The sequence below is a fragment of the Zea mays genome, chromosome 4, assembly GCF_902167145.1.
Source record: "Zea mays cultivar B73 chromosome 4, Zm-B73-REFERENCE-NAM-5.0, whole genome shotgun sequence".
In the NCBI taxonomy this organism is placed as follows: Eukaryota; Viridiplantae; Streptophyta; class Magnoliopsida; order Poales; family Poaceae; genus Zea; species Zea mays.
In genome coordinates, this window is record NC_050099.1 from 238977416 (window position 1) to 238997533 (window position 20118).

Consider the following 20118-nt stretch of genomic DNA (forward strand, 5'->3'; position numbering starts at 1 on the left):
TCTTGGGCTTCTAAGAAACAAAATTCTGTAGCTCTTTCTACCGCCGAAGCCGAGTATATTGCCGCAGGCCATTGTTGCGCGCAATTGCTTTAGATGAGGCAGACCCTTAGGGACTATGGTTACAAATTAACCAAAGTTCCTCTCCTATGTGATAATGAGAGTGTAATCCGCATGGCGGATAATCCCGTTGAGCATAGCCGCACTAAACACATAGCCATTCGCTATCACTTTTTGAGGGATCACCAACAACGGGGAGATATCGAGATTGCTTACATTAACACCAAAGAACAACTAGCCGATATCTTTACCAAGCCACTAGGTGAGAAAACATTTACCAAACTTAGGCACGAGCTAAATATTCTTGATTCTAGGAATTTTGATTGATATTTTGCACACATAGCTCTTTTATATACCTTTGATCATATCTCTTTCATGTGCTATGACTAATGTGTTTTTTCAAGTATATTACATGCTAAGTCATAGATTGAAAGGGAAACGGAGTCTTCGGCGAAGACAAGGCTTCCACTCCACTCCATCGAATTATTCATCCTTCGCCGTCGCTCCACAACGCTCTCCAATTTGGTATAATATTAACTCCTATATTATTTACCAAAGGGGAGAAAGTTTGAAAAAGGGCTTTTATTTCACTCACAAGTATCCGTTTTTGGCGATTCATGCCAAAGGGGGAGAAAGTATTAGCCCAAAGCAAAAGGAACCGCACCACCACTAATTTCAAAAATATAGTCTTTCAATTTGTGTTAAGAAAAGATTTTTCAATTGGTATCTTATTTTTGATATAAATTGGTATACCCTCTTCAAAATTAATATCTAAAAACCCTCTTGAACACTAAGAGGAGGATTTCATTAAGGGGGAGTTTTGTTTAGTCAAAGGAAAAGCATTTGAAACAGGGGGAGAAAATTTCAAATCTTGAAAATGCTTCTCAAAATCTTACTCATTTACCTTTGACTATTTGCAAAAGACTTTGAAAAGAATTTACAAAACATTTGCAAAACAAAACAAGTGGTGCAAGCGTGGTCCAAAATCTTAAATAAGAAGAAAGCCATCCATGCATATCTAGTAGAAATAATTATTGGTTTCATTCCAAGAAACCTTTGCACTTACCTTATGCAAACTAGTACAATTCTGCACTTTTATATTTGCTTTGGTTTGTGTTGGCATCAATCACCAAAAAGGGGGAGATTGAAAGGGAAATAGGCTTACACCTTTTCCTATATGAATTTTGGTGGTTGAATTGCCCAACACAAATTAATTGGACTAACTAGTTTGCTCTAGATTATGAGTTCTACAGGTACCAAAGGTTCAGCACAAACCAATATAAAGTCCAAGAAAGGGTTCAAATAAAAAGAGCAAAAGACAACCGAAGTGTGCCCTGGTCTGGCGCACCGGACTGTCCGGTGTGCCACCAGACAGTGTCCGGTGCACCACCGGACAGTGTCCGGTGCACCAGGGAACCCAACTCCGAACTTGCCACCTTCAGGAATTCTGGGAGCCGCTCCGCTATAATTCACCGGTCTGTCCGGTGTAGCACCAGACTGTCCGGTGCGCCAGCGGAGTAACGGCTACACAGCGCCAACGGTCGTCTGCAACGAACAATAAATGCGCTACAGTGCGCGCCTGCGCACGCAGAAGTCAGAACAACACTAGAAGGTGCACCGAACAGTGAACAGTGACTGTCCGGTGCACCACCGGACTGTCCGGTGGCCCAGATGTCAGAAGCTCCAACGGTCGAACCCTAACAGCCTGGTGACGTGGCTGGCGCACCGGACTGTCCGGTGCACCATTCGACAGCAGCCTCCACCAACGGCTATGTTGGTGGTTGGGGTTATAAATACCCCCAACCACCCACCATTCATAGCATCCAAGTTTTCAGCCTTCAAACCTCATACAAGAGCTATAACATTCAATACAAGACACAAACAAAGAGATCAAATCCTCTCCCAAGTCCGAAATCACTTCAAACAAATTAGTGACTAGAGAGAGAGACATTTGTGTTCATTTGAGATCTTGCGCTTGGATTGTTTTTCTTCTTCCTTCTTTCTTGTTTCCAACTCAATTGTAATCAAGGCAAGAGACACCAATTGTGTGGTGATCCTTGTGGGGACTTTGTGTCCCGATTGATTGATAAGAGAAGCTCACTCGGTCTAGGTGACCGTTTGAGAGAGGGAAAGGGTTGAAAGAGACCCGGTCTTTGTGACCACCTCAACGGGGAGTAGGTTTGCAAGAATCGAACCTCGGTAAAACAAATCACCGTGTCATCCACCTTATTTGCTTGTGATTTGTTTTCGCCCTCTCTTTCGGACTCGATTTTAACTCTAACGCTAACCCCGGCTTGTAGTGTGTGCTTAAGTTTATAATTTTCAGATTCCGCCTATTCACCCCCCCTTTAGGCGACTTTCAGGAACCCTTTATCCTGTTGCTGCACCGGACAGTCCGGTGCCACACCAGACATCTCTGACTTCTCTGCTCTGACTTCTGACGCGCACTATTCACTTTGGTAGTCGACCATTGGCGCAAGTTACCGTTGCTTCGTTGGCTCACTGGACATGTTCGGTGCACACCAGACAGTCCGGTGAATTATAGCGGAGCGGTCCTTGGTAAAACCCGAGAGTGGCCAGTTCGAGTGGAGCTCGGCCTGGGGCACCGTACACTGTCCGGTGCACCACTGGCAGCACTCTCTCAAGTCTTTGCTCTAAATTTGTTTGAGTCCCCAACTGAATTTCTTTCTTGGTTTGTGTTGAACCTTATGCACCTGAGATAAATGATATCTAAGAAAACTAATTAGTCCATGTGGTTTGTGATGGACGTCAACCACCAAAATCGATTATAGGAAATGATTAAGCTCATTTCCCTTTCAGCTAGCCCGAAAAATAATCTAGCAGAAACATCACTTCGCATCCACTACGGAATCAACGATTTTATTGATTCTTGGTAAAGGGAAGTTGTCCTTTGTACATGCTTTTTTGAGATTGTGAAATCGATGCATATTATCCATTTTTTGTTTTTCTTTTGGACCATGACAACATTGGCGAGCTAGGTGGGATAAGCAATTGGTTCAATGAATTTTGCTTTCAGTAAACGGTGGACTTCTGCCTTCACCGCTTCAGTTTTCTCATTAGACATTTTTCACGGCTTTTTGTTTCTTGGGGCGCATGGTGGGATCAATGCCCAAGCTGTGTTAAATGATGGTGCGGCTGACTCCGACGAGGTCTAGGGCGGACCACGCAGAGACATCCTTGTTGCGGTTAAGACAAGAAAGAAGCCTTTCGTCTTCTGCTAGCAGAAGGTCTTCGCTAACTAAAACTGTTTGATTGGGGTGATGGAGTCCGGGGTGACTGTTTTGACTCCCTAATTACTCTGCAACTGCGCATTGATCTTCTTGCCTTTGTTTGTGTGAGGGCTGTTGTGGTCTTCGCATTCTGTCGTGAGACAATGCACATTGTGCTGGCCGGGGACGAAGTCTCTTTCTATGTTCCTAGCTACCTGTTGATCTCCATATATGGTGATTGTGCCCTGGGGCCCTGGTATTTTCATGCACAGGTACAACCTGTGTATTGCTGCCTCAAATTTATTAATGGATTCTCGCCCCATGATGGCGTTGTAGGGATATACCATGTCGACTATGTCGAAGGTGACCTGCTCACTTTGCGCATTCAGCGCAGTGCTGAATGACAGTGGTAGCTTGATTTTGCGAATTGGGAAGGTTCCTTTTCCTCCGAAGCCATAGAGAGGGTTATCTGTTGGCTTGAGTAAGCTGTGGCTTATGCCCATTCGATCGAAGGCGTGTAAGAAAATGATATCTGCCTGACTGCCGTTATCGACGAGTACCTTGTGCAGATCCTATCCTGCTACTCGGCAGTTTATCACCATGGCATCGACATGGGGTGCACTACGGAAATCGATGTCTCTTGTGTCGAAGGTGAGTGATATAAGAGACCACTTTGTTTGAACGACAGGGCCGTTGAGGGCTACATGATTGACCTTTCGATAGTGGTCTTTCTTCTATCGTTTTGTGTCGAACTCGGAGCTAGATCCTCCGGTAATCATGTGAGTGACCCCTCGAAAGGGTTGATCGACGAAGTCCTCTTGTTTTGGTGCTGCTACTGCTGGTAACGATTGATTTGGATGCTGTGGTGGTGGTGGGGGCGATAGAGCTAGGATCTCTTGGTGTTGCTGGTATATGTTGTGGTGTTGCTGGTATATGTTGTGGTGTTGCTGGTGAGGATGGTAATGTTCATTGTGGAATTAGTGCTAGTTGTACTGTTGGAGATGGTAGGTGTGGGCGACAACTCTTTGGTTGTCTCTGGTTGCGTTACCGCCGTGACGACAAGCGGAGTCCCCAGTCTGTTGTGAAGAGGTGATAAATCTAAATCTCTACTACCTATTAAGACGGTAAGGGGTAGGCTGCCCCATTCCGTGTTCTGCCATTCCCATTCCGTCCTCACTGCAAAGCCAAAGCCTATTCCCATTCCCACGTGCATCCCACGCCTAGCTAAAATTAAATTAAAAAAACAGGCTCCAAGGGGATTCGAACCCGCGACCTCTCAAATAAATGTGTTTGTAGCTACCACTACACCACATGTGTGTTTATGTCTACATCTATTATAGTAAAAACATATAATACATCTCTCCCGAAGCCCACCTGCTACCCTTGCACAATGTGTAGTAGTAGATAAGTATCACTGAGATTATTAAATTATATTTTTGGATTGAGGGAGTAGTATTTAAAGAAGAGCCTTGCATGCAATTTCTTTTGTTTGAATAATGTTTTCAACTTAAATATTTTTTTTGCATGTGTAACATTTATTCTCCATAATATTTTCCATGGATCTAACTTATAAATCATTTTCATAAACCAATGCCAAAGATGAATCCATGTTTCTTACTTGGAAACCCCGAACAAACACCACTAGCACGAGGCGCTCGCGTTGGCGTCGCTCACCGACGACGAGAAGAAACTTGGCGACTGCCAGTTCGAACTCTGGAAGCAGTCCTACATGGCCCATGCGCCGCTGTGTACGGCAAGCTCCGGCGCAGCCGCCGCTTGGACGTGGTCCAGAGCGGCTGCACCGCGCTGTCCATCGTCAAACATGGGGACCTCATGGTCGTCGCCAATGTCGACGACTCTCGGGTTGTTCTGGGCATCGCAACCTACGACGACGCCATCACGCCGTCTAGCTCATCATCCACCTGAAGCCTAACCTGCCACGTAAGTCGCTACTGACCGACCATGAATTCTTGTGCGCTGGAATGATGACCATTGTTGTTGTTGTGTGAGTGTCCTCGAATAAGATGTATGTAGAGGAGTAGCACATCCGGTGGTGCAACGACCAGGTGTACTACCTCGCTGATGAGCCCGGGGTGCACTTCATTTGGCAGCCCAGCCAAGAGTGATCGGTACTCACCATATCGCGCGCGTTCGACGACTATTATATCAAGGATTGTGGCGTCATCTCGACACCGGAGGTGAGCAGAGGTGGACCGACAACAATGACCACTCGCCATCGTCGGGGTACCTTTTGTGCCGGCCTGCCTTTAATTCTCTTCGCAAACACACACTTGCATTTTTTGTTTAAGCAAGCGTGTATGGTGGTGCGTGCCTGATAACTAACGATGTACGACGGAACTTCTACCGGCAGGTGTGGCACGTGCTCTCCAATAATGAGACCATGCAAATCATGACATATATCGAAGTCTGCATGATACTGATGGTTGCAATGTAGTAGTGAAACAACTAAATTAAAATAACAAAATTTATGTATGGCTAGGATCACAAATGGATTATGAAATATTTTCTTATAACAATATAAGACATATTTTGTATATAAGTTATCATGATATTATATGTTCCCGTTGCAACGCACGGGTACTGACCCAGTAAATTAAAGAACACACCTTTGACGAATCCAGTAAATCAAATAACACACCTTTGACGAATCCAATATTAACTAGTCATTTTATCGAAGGCGTTTTTTCGAGTCCTAACAAATCAAAAATCCACCTACCTTACCCCTGCTAATTACAATTCCACCCCTCCGAAACCATCAAACCACACACGAACCTAGATCGACCTGCTCGCTCTGCACACCTGGAACAACGTGTTCCTCGTCCCGAGAAGAGTCGAGGAAAAATCTCGCATTCGCAAACCAAGCAAATGGAGGCATGAGCTCCGCCGCCTCCCCGTCTCTCGCCGATCTCCCCCAAACCCTAGCCTCGACCTGACCGCCAGCGGGCCCGCAGGCCGGAGAAGGAGTCGGAGTCGCCCCCACCCACCCACCCTCTGCCGCGGGCGGGGAGCGGGCGGCGGACGAGATGCCGTCGCACGGGGATCTGGACCGGCAGATCGCGCAGCTGCGCGACTGCAAGTACCTGCCCGAGGCGGAGGTCAAGGTGCTCTGCGAGCAGGCCAAGGCCATCCTCATGGAGGAATGGAACGTGCAGCCCGTGCGCTGCCCCGTCACCGTCTGCGGCGACATCCACGGCCAGTTCTATGACCTCATCGAGCTCTTCCGCATCGGCGGCGACTCTCCCGACACCAACTACCTCTTCATGGGCGACTACGTCGGTGCGTGGCTACGCTTCCCCGCCCTGTCTCCCACGCTGCTCTGTCCTGGTCCCGGTTTCTCTCCCCTTGCCCGCCCGCGCCCTAACTTTCTCTCACGATACCTAAGTCGGCCGATCTGTGATATGCGAGGCTTGGTGCAGGCCGAAGTATGGGGATTTTTAGATCCTGCGGTAAACCTGAAAGGTTCTTGGTTTTTATGCGTCTGGCTCTGGCCAGATTGTTGGAAGAATCTGGTTATCGGGAAATCAGGGAACGTCTTTACTGCTTAACATAGTCTACTTGAGTTCTTGTAGTTCGGCTTGTTATGCGTTCGTTGCTTTTGGGTCTAGCGTGATCTTGTTGCTGCTGTTGCCTTTTAGCCCATTTGGCTACCGAGAGGACAATAATTCTCATCTATCAGCATTTGTATTCCTCCAGCAGTTTTCATAAGAATTGTGAGCGTGCTTCAGAATTCAGAGAGTGTGGTTGATTTGTTGGCCTGTTGTTTTTGAACCATGGTTATTAAAGCGGTAAAACATTAAAACGTTATGAAGCACCTTTTTAACATTTAAACCCATGTTTTCAAGTCGACAAGGTACCGACTTGGTGATTAGTCGATAAGTCAGTCGACTAGCCATCGACTTGCCAATATAGTGGCTGACTGGCTGTTTTGCCTATAGCATTTATATATGAAGAAAGTGCATGTTTTACCTCATTTGAAGCCTGAAATTGAACCAAACTGAAATAAACAGCAAGTCTTACCTCATTTGAAGTCTCAAACTGAACCAAATCAGCCACATAAGTGATAAGTCATAAACTCATAAGTCATAACAGCCATATATAGACATAGTTCAAATTGGAAATCAAATAGCAAGAAAATATAGTTCAAACTTGAAAGGAAATAAGGTCCATTAGATAGCTAAGCTGCTGCTGCAGCTAGATAGATACTAGATACCCTAAATATCTCCCAAATCAAGATCATCCAAATCAAGATCAGCCACATAAGTGTTGGGAGGTAAGCTTTATGTTGTATAATGGGCCTTTGGGCTGCTTGGGCCGAACTGGGACACAAGTCGGTCGACTTGCCAGACACAAGTCGGTCGACTAGTCGACTGGGAATTTCCAGTCGTTGCCAAGTCGCCCGACTTGCTAGAAAAGTCGAGCCGACCTCACCAGTCGAGATCCTAGGGCCGACCTGATGACTAGTCGCCGACTTGAAAACAAGGATTTAAACGTTGAAACGTCTTTTTAGACTTCACATAAAATGACAGGATATAATATGTTCATACATAAGTTGAGTACTTGAGATTAGGGCTGGACGAAATGCTCGTGGCTCGCTGGCTCGCTCGGTTCATGGTCAGCTCGGATCGGCTCGTTTGATTTTTTTCATGAGCTGAGCTGACATCCTAGCTCGGTTCGTTAACGAGCCAGCTCGGTTCGTTAACAAGCCAGCTCGCGAGCTAAATGAGCTAACATATTCCAGCAAAACGAAACTATATGCATATCATTTATAGAATAATTGATGAACATGTTATATATATGTGAGGTGTCTATGGCCTATGAATTAAACTAATGATTAATGAACTATGTCAATGTGTTAATTTGGTCTATGCAAATATAATTATGGGTTAAAGTGATGAACATGTATGTGAACTGTGAATTAATGAGTGATGAATTGTGCTAATTTGGTGTTATATTGACGTGGTTTGTGAAACTATGAGTATAATTACTATTTTCTATTGTTAAATTAGTTTGAAATTAACTAAAAAATAATTATTATGTATATTTTATTTTTTTCCTGCTCTGGCTCGCGAGCTAAACGAGCCAGCTCGAGCTCGTTAACGAGCCGAGCTGAGCTGACTCTGTGGCTCATTACCTTAACGAGCCGAGCCGAGCTGGCTCGTTATCCACCCCTACTTGAGATCACAAAACAAATAGCATAAAACAAAACAGATCAAGTTCAACTACATAAGTCTATGTAACTATGCAACATGCAAGTTACAACTTGTATCTATGATCAGTAATCATCATCCAACATGCAAGTTACAACCTGAAACTTGATGACTGAAAGTCTGAAACTTGATGACTGAAAGTCTGAAATTTGATGACTGGGCATCGCCACACCGGCTGCTTGAGGATGGAGGAGGGAGGGCTGGCCTGGTGGCGCTGGACTGCTAGAGGAGGGAGGAGGGGGGGGGGGGTAGAGGAGAAGACGGAGGTCGTCGGCGTACGCTGGAACAGGTGCAGGGCGGCAGGCGACACTAGAGATGGATGCAGGGGGCGGCAGCGCTGCTGGAGGAGAGGAGTTAGCAGCGGCGCAGGGGGCGGCAACGCTGCTGGAGGAGAGGAGTCAGCGGCGGCGCAGCGGCGCTGGAGGGAGTCAGGCGGTGCTAGCGGGACCTGGAGGAGAGGATGGAGACGGGCGGCGGTGCTAGCAAGAGCTAGAGAGGAGGGTGGAGGCGCTTGCAAGCGCTAGCAGCAGCTAGAGATGGCCAAACGGGCCGCCCGCCTGGCCTGGCCCGAGCCCGGTGAAGCCTGATCCGTTTTGGGCCCGACCCGCTAGGCACGGTTAGAAAACCGGGCTGGGCTATCTAAGCCCGCAGGTTTGTTTCCCTGTCCGAGCCTGGCCCGCTGCGTGCCTAAACAGGCCGGTCCGGTCCGGTAAGCACGGAAAAAGCGGGCCAAATGGGCCGATAAGCACGATTTAGTGCAAAAAGCGGGCTTGACAGGCTTAGAGGTAAACGGGCCGGGCTAGCCCACCGTGCTTAATTTCTTGTCTGGGCCCGACCAGCTTATTCGTGCCGGCCGGTCCGGGCCCGCATAAAAGCGGGTCGGATCGGGCTCGTACCGGGCCAAAAAAACGTGCTTCGGGTCGGGCTTTCGTGCTTTCTGTACATCTATGGCCGCATCACAGGGAGCCGGGAGAAATAAGTCGTGCTCTAGTTTTTTTTGGCCTGGGAAAGGCCCAATAACGTGTATAGAACATCCTAAACGGGCCCAGAACGTCCAAAAACGAGAAAACGACGTTTAAGCATCGTTTAAACGTGAAAAACAGACGTTCTACGTGATTTTGCTAAAACACCCAGACGTTCTACAGTATAATCACGTTTTACCGTTTAAACGACGCTTAAACAACGTTTTCATAACAATGTTTTGAACTGATCTTTATGAAATATAAGACAAAAAAAGTGAACAACTGCCATGCTATTTGGTAATTTAGATATGCAAATGCATAGGGTGTGCTGTTTATTGAATGCGTGAAGGTAATTTTATAATTTTATTTTGTGTTGAGGGTATAAGTAATTTAGTAGGAGTTCCTTACTTTATTTCCATGTGTAATACGTCTTTGCTAAATTCATTACGTGTCTCTTGACTGCAGATCGTGGCTATTATTCAGTTGAAACGGTTTCTCTGTTAGTGGCTTTGAAAGTCCGTTACAGAGATAGAATTACAATACTTCGAGGAAATCATGAGAGCAGACAAATCACTCAAGTGTGAGTTTACATGTACTAGTATTTGGATTTTTTTATTGCAATTCGTAATGGCTACTCCCACTTTCATTTTCTGTACTTCCACAGTACTACAGTAGTACAAGTGTTTGAGATGGATCCCCCAGCATACTTAATCATTTTGTCTTCTCATTTCTCAAGTAACCTGTCTACAGCAGTAAATGTTTAATAACTTGGAAATGGATAGTTCCACTTTCGCTCATGTTCCTGTAGATAAGGCTTCAGAAACACTCGTTTGGTAAGTTCTTATGTATGCTGGACTAGGACAGTGAACCTGTTGATTTAGTGTGGTAAACTACGATGTTACTGTTCTGTCAACTCTCTTGGCATTGTCAAGTTGGTTGTATGAAGACATCCAGCTAGGTCTGTGGCCACCTGATTGCCATCAAGTTTGTGCTTTAACAAGGCACTGTTAACTGCCTCCTGTGTTTGTCATTAAACCTTCCAAGGATTTTACCGCCATCATTAGTTCTCTATGCAGTTCCCTGGATCATTAAAATGAACACTTGTTTACATGACACAGGAGTAATCAGGTTTAAGAGTTTAGGGCACGATGGATCTGTACACCGTTATGTTTCCAAGCTATTCTGTGAACTTTGTAGTCTATGCCTGTAGTGCAAGTGTGCAACAACACAGTTGTTGAGTGTCGACCTTGATTGTTTTGTTTCAGGTACGGCTTCTATGATGAATGCTTAAGAAAATATGGAAATGCAAATGTATGGAAGTATTTTACAGACTTGTTTGATTATTTGCCTCTCACAGCTCTTATAGAAAATCAGGTATGCATCTTAATTTGTTATGGTTGATGCTATTATAGGCTTGTTGAATATATATGCCTTTACATTTGAGAAACATCCATTTCACAGGTCTTCTGTCTTCATGGAGGCCTCTCTCCGTCATTGGACACATTGGATAACATTCGTTCTCTTGATCGCATACAGGAGGTAGGCACAACGTTGTACTGCTTTCATTATGAACGTGGTTTTCCTTTTTTTTTTGCCTCCAATATATCATGTTGTGACTAACGGATGTCTTGTATGCTGCAATGGTTTTAAATTACCTAGTTGAGCCTAGTCGTATGTGTAGCGGTCAGGTTCAATTGGTCGGTGACTCGTCAGCTAGTCGAAGAATATAATTGTCCTGCCTACTTGCACTGCTACCCAGGATGTATATAGTGTAACTTTAGGCATTAAGTAGTTAAGTACTACCAGACTACAGAACTAGTGCTCTTGACACTGAACAAAGACATTATCACAAATTGCTAAGCAAAGAAAGCATCAAGCTTCAAGCATGGTCGCGTACTTGTAGGAGTAAATCAAAAAGCACAGTGCCCAAGTGCCCCAAGCCCAGTTGGCCAGCTCACAATTCTTTCCTGGCTAGCTGTCCCTGAGTTAATCAGACAAGAAACTGTGATTAATCACCCATTAGGTGGCCAGTGTCTGTTTAACTGTGTTTAAACAGCCTAAACGCTAAACAAAGGGTGACTGGCTGTTTACCATTTAGGACAACGCTGTAGGAGCAGGACATTGTCTTTATTGTGTGCACTCGCTCCACTTTCCAGCTGTCACCGCCACCGAAGAGCTTGCCGCTGCAGATGAGTTTCCGTAAAGAAGCGAGTTGCATTGACCTGAGGCAGCATTGCAGCCATGGAATATTTCTAAAAAAACGTAGTCTAGACCTGCCAGATGAACACACACGAGATTAGGATGTGCTGAATTGTTTCCCCAGCCTGATCACAAAACAAGTAGGCAGGCTGGTGAGGCAATTGGTGCTTTGCAAAGAGGAATTTGCATCTTAGAGACCCCAGCACTTCCAAATTCTTATCCAAGGGCCAAACTTGACAGTTTTAAGAAAAGGCAGCATAAGCAATTTGTTAGTGTAGGAGCCAGATTGGGTGAGAGCTTCCATTGGTGCTGGTTAAGAGTATCTGGTTGCAAAACCATATCATCCACTAAATCCCAATTATGTGGATATACTCAACAGTGACTGAGTTTGCAGCAAAATGTAGAGGGTCGCCATTTTGCTTGATGTGAGTTAAGATGTAATCAATAGGAAGTAATTAGCCTTCAATCAAATCGTTAAATATGGCATTCCAACTCCATTTCATCAGGACTGACGATGTAGCGCATGATGAGGTTCACAAATCATAAGCAAGCAACAAAACTGCAAAATAAGCAAAACAATCCTAAATCTTGCTACCTGCAAAAGAGCCGTGAGTGGCTAGCATGTTAGGATGGAATGGATCCATTTCATCAGGATTGACGATGTAGCACATGATGAGGTTGACAAATCATAAGCATGCAACAAAACTGCAAAATAAGCAAAACAATCCTAAATCTTGCTACCTGCAAAAGAGCCGTGATTGGCTAGCATGCTAGGATGGATTGGATTGGAAATTTCGGGGACCGAGAAGCACAACAGCAAGAGCATGAAGCCGGCTATGCAAATCCAGACTCCACAGCAGTGGGCAGGCAATGAATGAGTGCGTGTGGGGTGCGGTGTACGCTGCTTTGGTTGTTCCCCAATTGAAAAGTCAAGATTCAAGAGGCAAGAGCAGTAGTTGCTTAGAGCATCTCCAAAAGAATGCTAAAACCAACCCGAAAACGTGTTTTGGGGTGAAAAACGAAAAATTCTCCTTCCAACAATTCCCCTTTCCTTCCCCAAAATTATCAGCGTCCTGCATCTGAGCTCCACTCTCCCTCAGATATTGGCGAGCGAAGGTCTTCCCCAATCTGTGCATCTCGCACTACATGCAGTGCCACCACCGCGCCCGCTCTTCTCACGTTCGGCTGCTATGGCTGCAACTGATGCTGCCTGCACTTGCTCTCTTTAGTAATTAGTACTGTAGCAGCTGTGCGGCAATTTCCCTCTGGCTACATGTGCAACTGCTGCAGCAGGCTGCAAACGACCGGGATCGTCCATGACTGTAGCAGTAGCAGCTGTGCGGCAATTTCCCTCCGGCTCATGACGAAAGCTCTGTAGCTTCATGGGTCCTGCCACCCGGTGGAGAGAAGACGATTGAACCATCCTATGATGACGTAACCTCTTTTAAAAGTTTAATGGACCGGTTATTAGCATTCTGATGCGAGTTCAGTTTTTTTAGGGGATTTTTTCCAGCAGCCTCCAATATGGTGTTTTGGTGAACAATTTCTTAGGGAACTCTTGGAGTTGCTCTTACGTCATGTGCAATGTCTGGCTCCTCAATCTCCAGTTCATACAACGGCTGTCAAATAAATTTGGGTAAAAAAATTCTAAGTCAGTGGGGGCTGCAGCCAAGGTTTGCCGACCATTAGCTCCGCTAATGATTCTCATCGAGCACTTCTCTACACCTAAAAAATGTGTATGGTTATTGTCAGTACCATCGCCCGATCAATCGCTTCGCTAACCAGAAACTGATTTTTTGGGAGGTGGGCCCTGGCAGCGTACGTGAACTTCTCGGTTCCATCGCTCGGCCCGGTAACTAAACTCGACCTGCGAGGGGTAAGATAGCCCCCGAGTATTGTATTAAGAAGACCTTCTCACACAGGTCGAGAAAACCCCCGAACCCTTGCCCCACCCATACACAGCGGCATCGAAGCCTATGTGAGAACGACCGCGACCGGGGCTGAGCCTTAGACCCGTGCTTTGGCGTGTGACAGACGAGGGGATTTTTTTAACCACAACCTGAAATTCGCTCCCACGGGGAGTCGAACCCAGGACCTGAGGAGTGCTACTCAGACCACCTAACCAACTCAGCTAGAGGCCCTTTTGCTCGGCCCGGTAACTAGAAACTGACTTTTCTTGGAGGTGGGCCCTGCCGCCCTGGCAGTGCATGCGGACCTTTTTTGAGATCCTGCATCCGCATGCAAAACAATGTGGTTCAGGAAGTCTGCATGCGGCGCTCCAATCCCACTCTTGGTCAGCCTAAATGCAAAGCAACTCAGGACTTTTCATCTAAATTTTTATTCAACAAGTCACAAGGGCAAGCAGCTACTTGTCACATCCAAAATTATGACTCGGCGCTTTTCATCTAATTTTTTCAATGTGTCGCAAGGACAAACAGCTACATGTTACATCCAAAATTGCTTCTGATGTATGCTAAAACTTCAATTCTTTCTTGATTATGTCTTTTCAGACTTAAGGAACCAAGGAACCTTTCACTATACTCGATTATCATAAAAAATATTCATGTGTAGTTAGATTGAGGATTAAGATGAGTTTACTTGCTGGAGAAAAACTAAATGAAGCCCTAATTTAGTTTATACACCAGAGCTTCTATTCATGCATAAAGAGGCACTATGTACCTTTTTGTCTGTTTTATGACGACTTGTATACATGATGATTAACTAAAAACATTAAAAACTTATTTGATGTATTTTGATTTTATTTCTGTTGCAACGCAAGTGCATGATTCTAGTGTACTATTAAAGTTCCTTTGGTATCAGGCACCCAAGTACGGTTGTGAAGTGCCTGAGCTACGTGGCAGTCCCTTCTGAAATCATCTTATCATCTTGTGCAAGTTAGGAGCTAGTTCTGCTATTGTCCTTGTAGCCATGGGCCAGTCAGAACCATATCTTCACTCCATTTCCACCTATAGAGCCCGCAGCCACATTAAAGAGAGCTGCTGGTTCCAACTATGGAGCCCACGGCCCAAGCGCTTGCGCCTGCCGATTCCCATCTCTGCTGTGGCCAGACCCTGACCTTTCTACAAATCTCCAATGGCTCCCATTGCTGCCTGGTGCTGACCTGCCTCTGCTGAGTGCAACCATTGCCGGAGGCTGGGTTCCATCATGCAGTCTGCAAGCGGTGCTAGATTCTACTGATGCCTGCTGGGCCCCTTCCATTCTGAAGATCAGCTTTGCGCTGGTTCCCTGCCTTGCTCTAGCTCTGCTGCTGCTGCTGCTGATCTTGCCTCATGCTCTACTGCTGCTGCTCTCTGATTAGTGCTTACATACACCTGTGTGGCTGTGTGATGTATGTGGATTGTGGAGACGTGGATAGGCGGCCAACTGGCATAAGATCTCACAAGAATATGTGCCTTACTGCTTTTAGACTCTCGATGATTGTTTCAGTTTCATACTATATATTATGTATATCGGTCCTTGAATATACAAGATGACTAGGACCAACTAGGCCTTGACTTTGACTAATCAGGCTGGTCGACGACTAATCATGATTAGTCACCTGTCGGTCCCGTGGAAACTAGGGTCGACTAGATGATTTGATAGCATTGCTTAATAACACTGAGATGCTGTAGGTAGTTTTGTGATGTTTGGAGAATTAACATATTAGTGCATTGTTCCCATGTGCAAATAGTAGATCAGCCATGTCCCATGTGGTCATACTGTTTAATGTTTATGCACATAACTGTGGATTCTTAATACCGATTAGGGGACAAACATGGTGCTCTAACCATGATGCAGTTATTTATCTAGACAGAGTGACAGACACCACCATGTCGCAAAAGAAAACTGTTGTGTGATATTTAATTATCTCAAGTCACGCTGATACAATTTTGTAACGACCTTTGATTTTAGAGGACACTCAACATTCTTTAATCTTTTCATGGAATGGGCTTACCTAAGAACTAAAGCATAACAATAAAAAATCTGCAAATTTAGGCATATGATTGAATCTTGAAAGCTGACATTTTCCAACACTTATTATGTCACTTGGCAGTTGGCACTTGCACTTAGCAATACAAGGATTTACCTTGATCTATCCTTTATACTATTTAGTGTTAACTGTTAATCGATGACTGATTTGAAGTCTCATTTTTCTCGAACGACGCAGGAGAGCTGCGTGTGATTTGCACTAAGAGAGGAGAAAGGTATAAGGGCAAGCGAAACAGCCCCCACCTATACACCGTGCACAACTGGTTATGTGAAAACCCCCTCGCCACTGACTAAAGGAGAGATTACAACCAAGGGGATTAGTCTACCAAACAGAATCTAAAGTTCTGGGGAAAACGACCTAAAGAGCTGATCCTGGAGATTAGAATCTCCCAACATGGACCATATACTACACTCATCAACCATTGTTTTAGGAGACCCAGAATGTTCGACAAAACTCCATCAAACACACAGGTATTCCTATGTTTACTTCCTAGGCCACTAAAAGGGTTACATAAGTAGCCCATTGTGACATCTCCTTGGCAACATTTCTGATAGTGTTCCCCACCGTTTAAATAGCCTTTTTTGTTTTGGAGATTGAATCTATTCTGCATGGGCCGGTCAGGCACCGAAAGGAATCAGCTTGTCTGTCGTTTTTTGTGGAACGATTTCTCGCCTGAGATTAGCTTGCTATTGGTTTGTGGGAACATCGATTATGAGTTGATGACGTGACACAAACCAAATGTCTCAGCTAGGCTCAGATTTTGGATCTGTTGTGCTTCATGATATAAACGAAGCATGCTGTAAAGAATTGAGTTGCATCTTCCGGAGGTGCCACTGCAGCCATGGGAAGTTCCTTAAAAACCATAGTCAAGACCTACCTGTTATACACACAAGAGATTAAGAATTGCTGAATTGTTTCCTCAGCCTGACCACAAACAGGAAGGAAGGCTGGTGAGGCAATCGGTGCTTTGCAATGTGATCAGCCATCCAAAACTGGTATTGATGGCCATTGCTTTCAAGTCATCCGATTAATCACGATTAGTCGCAATTAATCGTCTAAGTCGGTTTGGATCAATCACGATTAATCTCCCAAGTAGTCCGACTAATCGTGATTAATCGCCCCAAGTCGGTCAGCCAGAACGACCAGTAAGTCGTCCAACTTGAAAACAATGTTGATGGCTAACAAGAAAAAATTGCATATTTGGTCCTACCAGCTCTTCCAAACTCTTTTCCAAGGACCAAACTTGACCCCCCTCCATTCCGAAGTGTAAGACGTTCTGGCTTTTCTAGATACGTAGTTACGTACCTTTTGCTATGTAACTAGACAATTTGTTAGTGTAGGAGCCAGATTAGGTCAGCTTCTACTTGTGCTTGTTAGGAGTATCTGGTTGCATACCATATCATCCACTATTAGTGAAGTGACAAATCAGTAGTCATTTGCAATGAGGTTTGCTTGTTAATTATAACCTGCCAGCACATGCATATTTGTTTGTGAAACATTTGCATCTGATAGTTAGCTATTTTAAGAAGGTACTTTTAATTTCTGTTACTATATCATCCACTATTAGTGAAGTGACAAATCAGTAGTCATTTGCAATGAGGTTTGCTTGTTAATTATAACCTGCCAGCACATGCATATTTGTTTGTGAAACATTTGCATCTGATAGTTAGCTATTTTAAGAAGGTACTTTTAATTTCTGTTACTATGGTTATAAAGCATGTTCAGCTGTGGCTGCAGCTGCTTTTCCTACAGTAATTTGTGAGAGGGGAAAAAAGCGGCCGTTGACTGTATAAAAAGTGGCCGCAGCCGCAGCGGAGACCTATTTCTGTTTTAGGTGACCATACTTGTGCATTATTATGCATACAACTAAAAATAATTGAGCTAATAGTGCACCTTGCCTTCAATGTTGATGGATATGGTGCCCTGATGTGATGGGTCTTGAATTGATAGCTTGCTGAAAATTCTTCGCTCTATTAATTGAATGCACTATACATCTAATCTTTTTAATCCTCAGCTCAAATCCTAAAAACGTGTGCAGGTACCTCATGAAGGACCCATGTGTGATCTTTTGTGGTCTGACCCAGATGACCGATGTGGGTGGGGAATTTCACCCAGAGGAGCAGGTTACACATTTGGGCAAGACATTGCACAGCAGTTCAACCATACAAATGGTCTCTCTCTCATTTCAAGGGCCCATCAACTTGTAATGGAAGGATTTAATTGGTGCCAGGTAGGCCTTCAGAATGTAGTGTTGCATTTTCGATTTGTTTATCTGCTCAACCAATTAATTGGTTTCAAGAAAAAGTATAATAAATTGTGAATATAGCCTTTATAGTTCCTTTCTAGCTCAGTTTGCAGTTACAATATGGTCATTGTGGATTCCTTTCTCATATAAATGCCTGATGTAAATCGACTTAGTAAGGCTTTGCTGTACTTTGTAAAGATGGCCCTAGGCACCCTTGTTGCAAGCTTTGGCGTGCTGCCCTTTCAATGTTATTTACCCCAGATATCATTCCACTGGAAGCTTGAATAGTTACTGTTATAATTCATGCAGGATAAGAATGTAGTCACAGTCTTCAGTGCGCCTAATTACTGTTACCGCTGTGGTAACATGGCTGCTATTCTTGAAATCGGGGAAAACATGGACCAGAACTTCCTTCAATTCAACCCCGCACCTCGGCAAATTGAGCCAGACACAACTCGCAAAACCCCAGACTACTTTCTGTAATTGTGGTGGTGACCTTAACTTTCTGGTGTTTGATGCTCCTCTCTTCCGCAGCATCAGGGTATGTAGATCTTGTCCTTAGATATGGGTCCCATGTGCCCGGCCTTAACGTCTCCCTATTCTTTTGTTTGGAGATTTTGTTTCTGCTTCTCGATCTTGATACAAGATGTTAGAAGTTGAATGCCAGTGTATTTTTTTCTTCCTGCTGTACGTCGACTTTGTATTATTTGTAGACAGGGAATGGAGGACGCAGTAGGAACGCCCCTGCTATGCTTTTGCTCATCACATCATCCGCGTGGCTGAATAAATTGCGTCCAGATGCGAAGGTTTTGGTTTGCAGCTTCCCCATCTGATGTGCCTAGTGCTGTGTAATGTTGGTTGGCGCCTTGCAGTTTCTACATGTGAATATGTGATGGCCAAAATGGTTTCATGGTGATTCTTATATCACTTATGGCAAATCAAGATTATTCAATATGTACAGATGACGCATAATCGGCAGTTCAACAGATCAGCTCTATTCATGCTTACATGATTTTGCTGTTGTATTGAGACGCGTGATGGAACATCTTGGCATGTGATGGGATCTAGCTGGCTAGAGGGAGTAAATAATCTATATTTTAAATGCTGTAAAGTAATAAAGCAAGTGATGCAAAAGAAATACTTATACTAGCTCTATTTTACTGTTTTATAATGAACATTGATTTGGCTGCATTTCACTATTCTAAAATGGGAGATGTCCACAAGTCACAGTGAATAAGATCAAAATTGTTAACCGCACGAGAAGTGGACGTACGGAACGGAAGGCGAACATGACGACTCAACTGACAAGCATGGCATAAAGGAGAGCTAGCATCTTTATTACACATGGGAACGATTGATGCGAGCTTGGAGAGGGACTCGTGGCCAGGGTGACCAAGACGACGATGCCAAAGTGACGGAGTGGGGCTGGCGATGAAGCTGTGTGCAGCAGGGAGGCACAGGGGGTATAGGGGCCTGGAGCTATTGCACCTGACGATCACGTTCCGAGATAGTAGATCCTTCACAGAGCAACCAGAGGGATCAAATTCAATGAAACAATTATTATCGGTAGTAAACTGGTGAACGGAAATGAGGTTCTTAATAAGTTTAGGTGACACAAGAACATTGTTGAGATGTAAAGAACCATTTAAAGTAGTGGAGCCAGTGGAAATGACAGGAAGAAGCGAGCCGTCACTGACAATAATGGAAGAAGGTGCAGTAAGGGAGGGAGTTGAAGTATTGGATAGGGTACCGGCGTTGGAGGTCATGTGGGAGGTAGCACCGGTGTCGAAGTACCAGTCAGTCTGCTGGGGCGGAGTCAGGGACACAGTGCTGAAGGCGGATGCAAGGGACTGAGCGTCCCAAGATGGAGTAGTCGGCTGAGCCAGCATGCCGTGGGTAGCGCTTCCCTGCAAAGGGTCGGTCTGCAGAGTGTGCTGCAGAGGGGCGCCTCCCTGTCCTTGAAGAGCACCATGAACGTATTGCTGGGTCTGGTGGGCCAGCAGCGCCTGGTGAGGAGCGATGGAGACAGGAGCAGCGTAGAAAGCCTGTTGTTGCTGGGCCGTCGAAGGCAGCGGGGCCTGGTGCTGCGCCAGGAGACCTTGCTGCTGTTGTGGGGTCGGCGCCCGTGGGTCGGGCCACATCTGGATGGCCCCAGTCCAAGGATTTTGGAGGGAGGGCCACAGGCCGGAGGCACTCCCGTGCTGGC

At 45.1% G+C, this 20118-nt stretch overlaps 1 protein-coding gene across 3 annotated transcripts; it reads left to right on the top strand.

Annotated features, from left to right (window-relative positions):
* The first annotated feature begins 6075 nt into the window (after positions 1-6075).
* Positions 6076-19103, top strand: LOC100273101 (putative serine/threonine protein phosphatase superfamily protein). 3 transcript variants are annotated; one of them, XR_564924.3, is made up of 7 exons: positions 6076-6584; positions 9943-10057; positions 10743-10851; positions 10939-11016; positions 17706-17897; positions 18222-18453; positions 18626-19103. XR_564924.3 is itself a non-coding variant. In NM_001147550.1 (6 exons), exons 1-6 carry the CDS (start codon positions 6332-6334, stop codon positions 18393-18395), a joined length of 921 nt encoding a protein of 306 aa, NP_001141022.1. In that variant the 5' UTR covers positions 6108-6331; the 3' UTR covers positions 18396-18727. The 3 variants fall into 3 exon arrangements, 1 of the variants encoding a protein (NP_001141022.1); XR_004857536.1 differs by adding an exon at positions 15845-16137 and having other exon boundaries at positions 18222-19067; NM_001147550.1 differs by having other exon boundaries at positions 6108-6584; positions 18222-18727.
* Positions 19104-20118: the final 1015 nt, after the last annotated feature.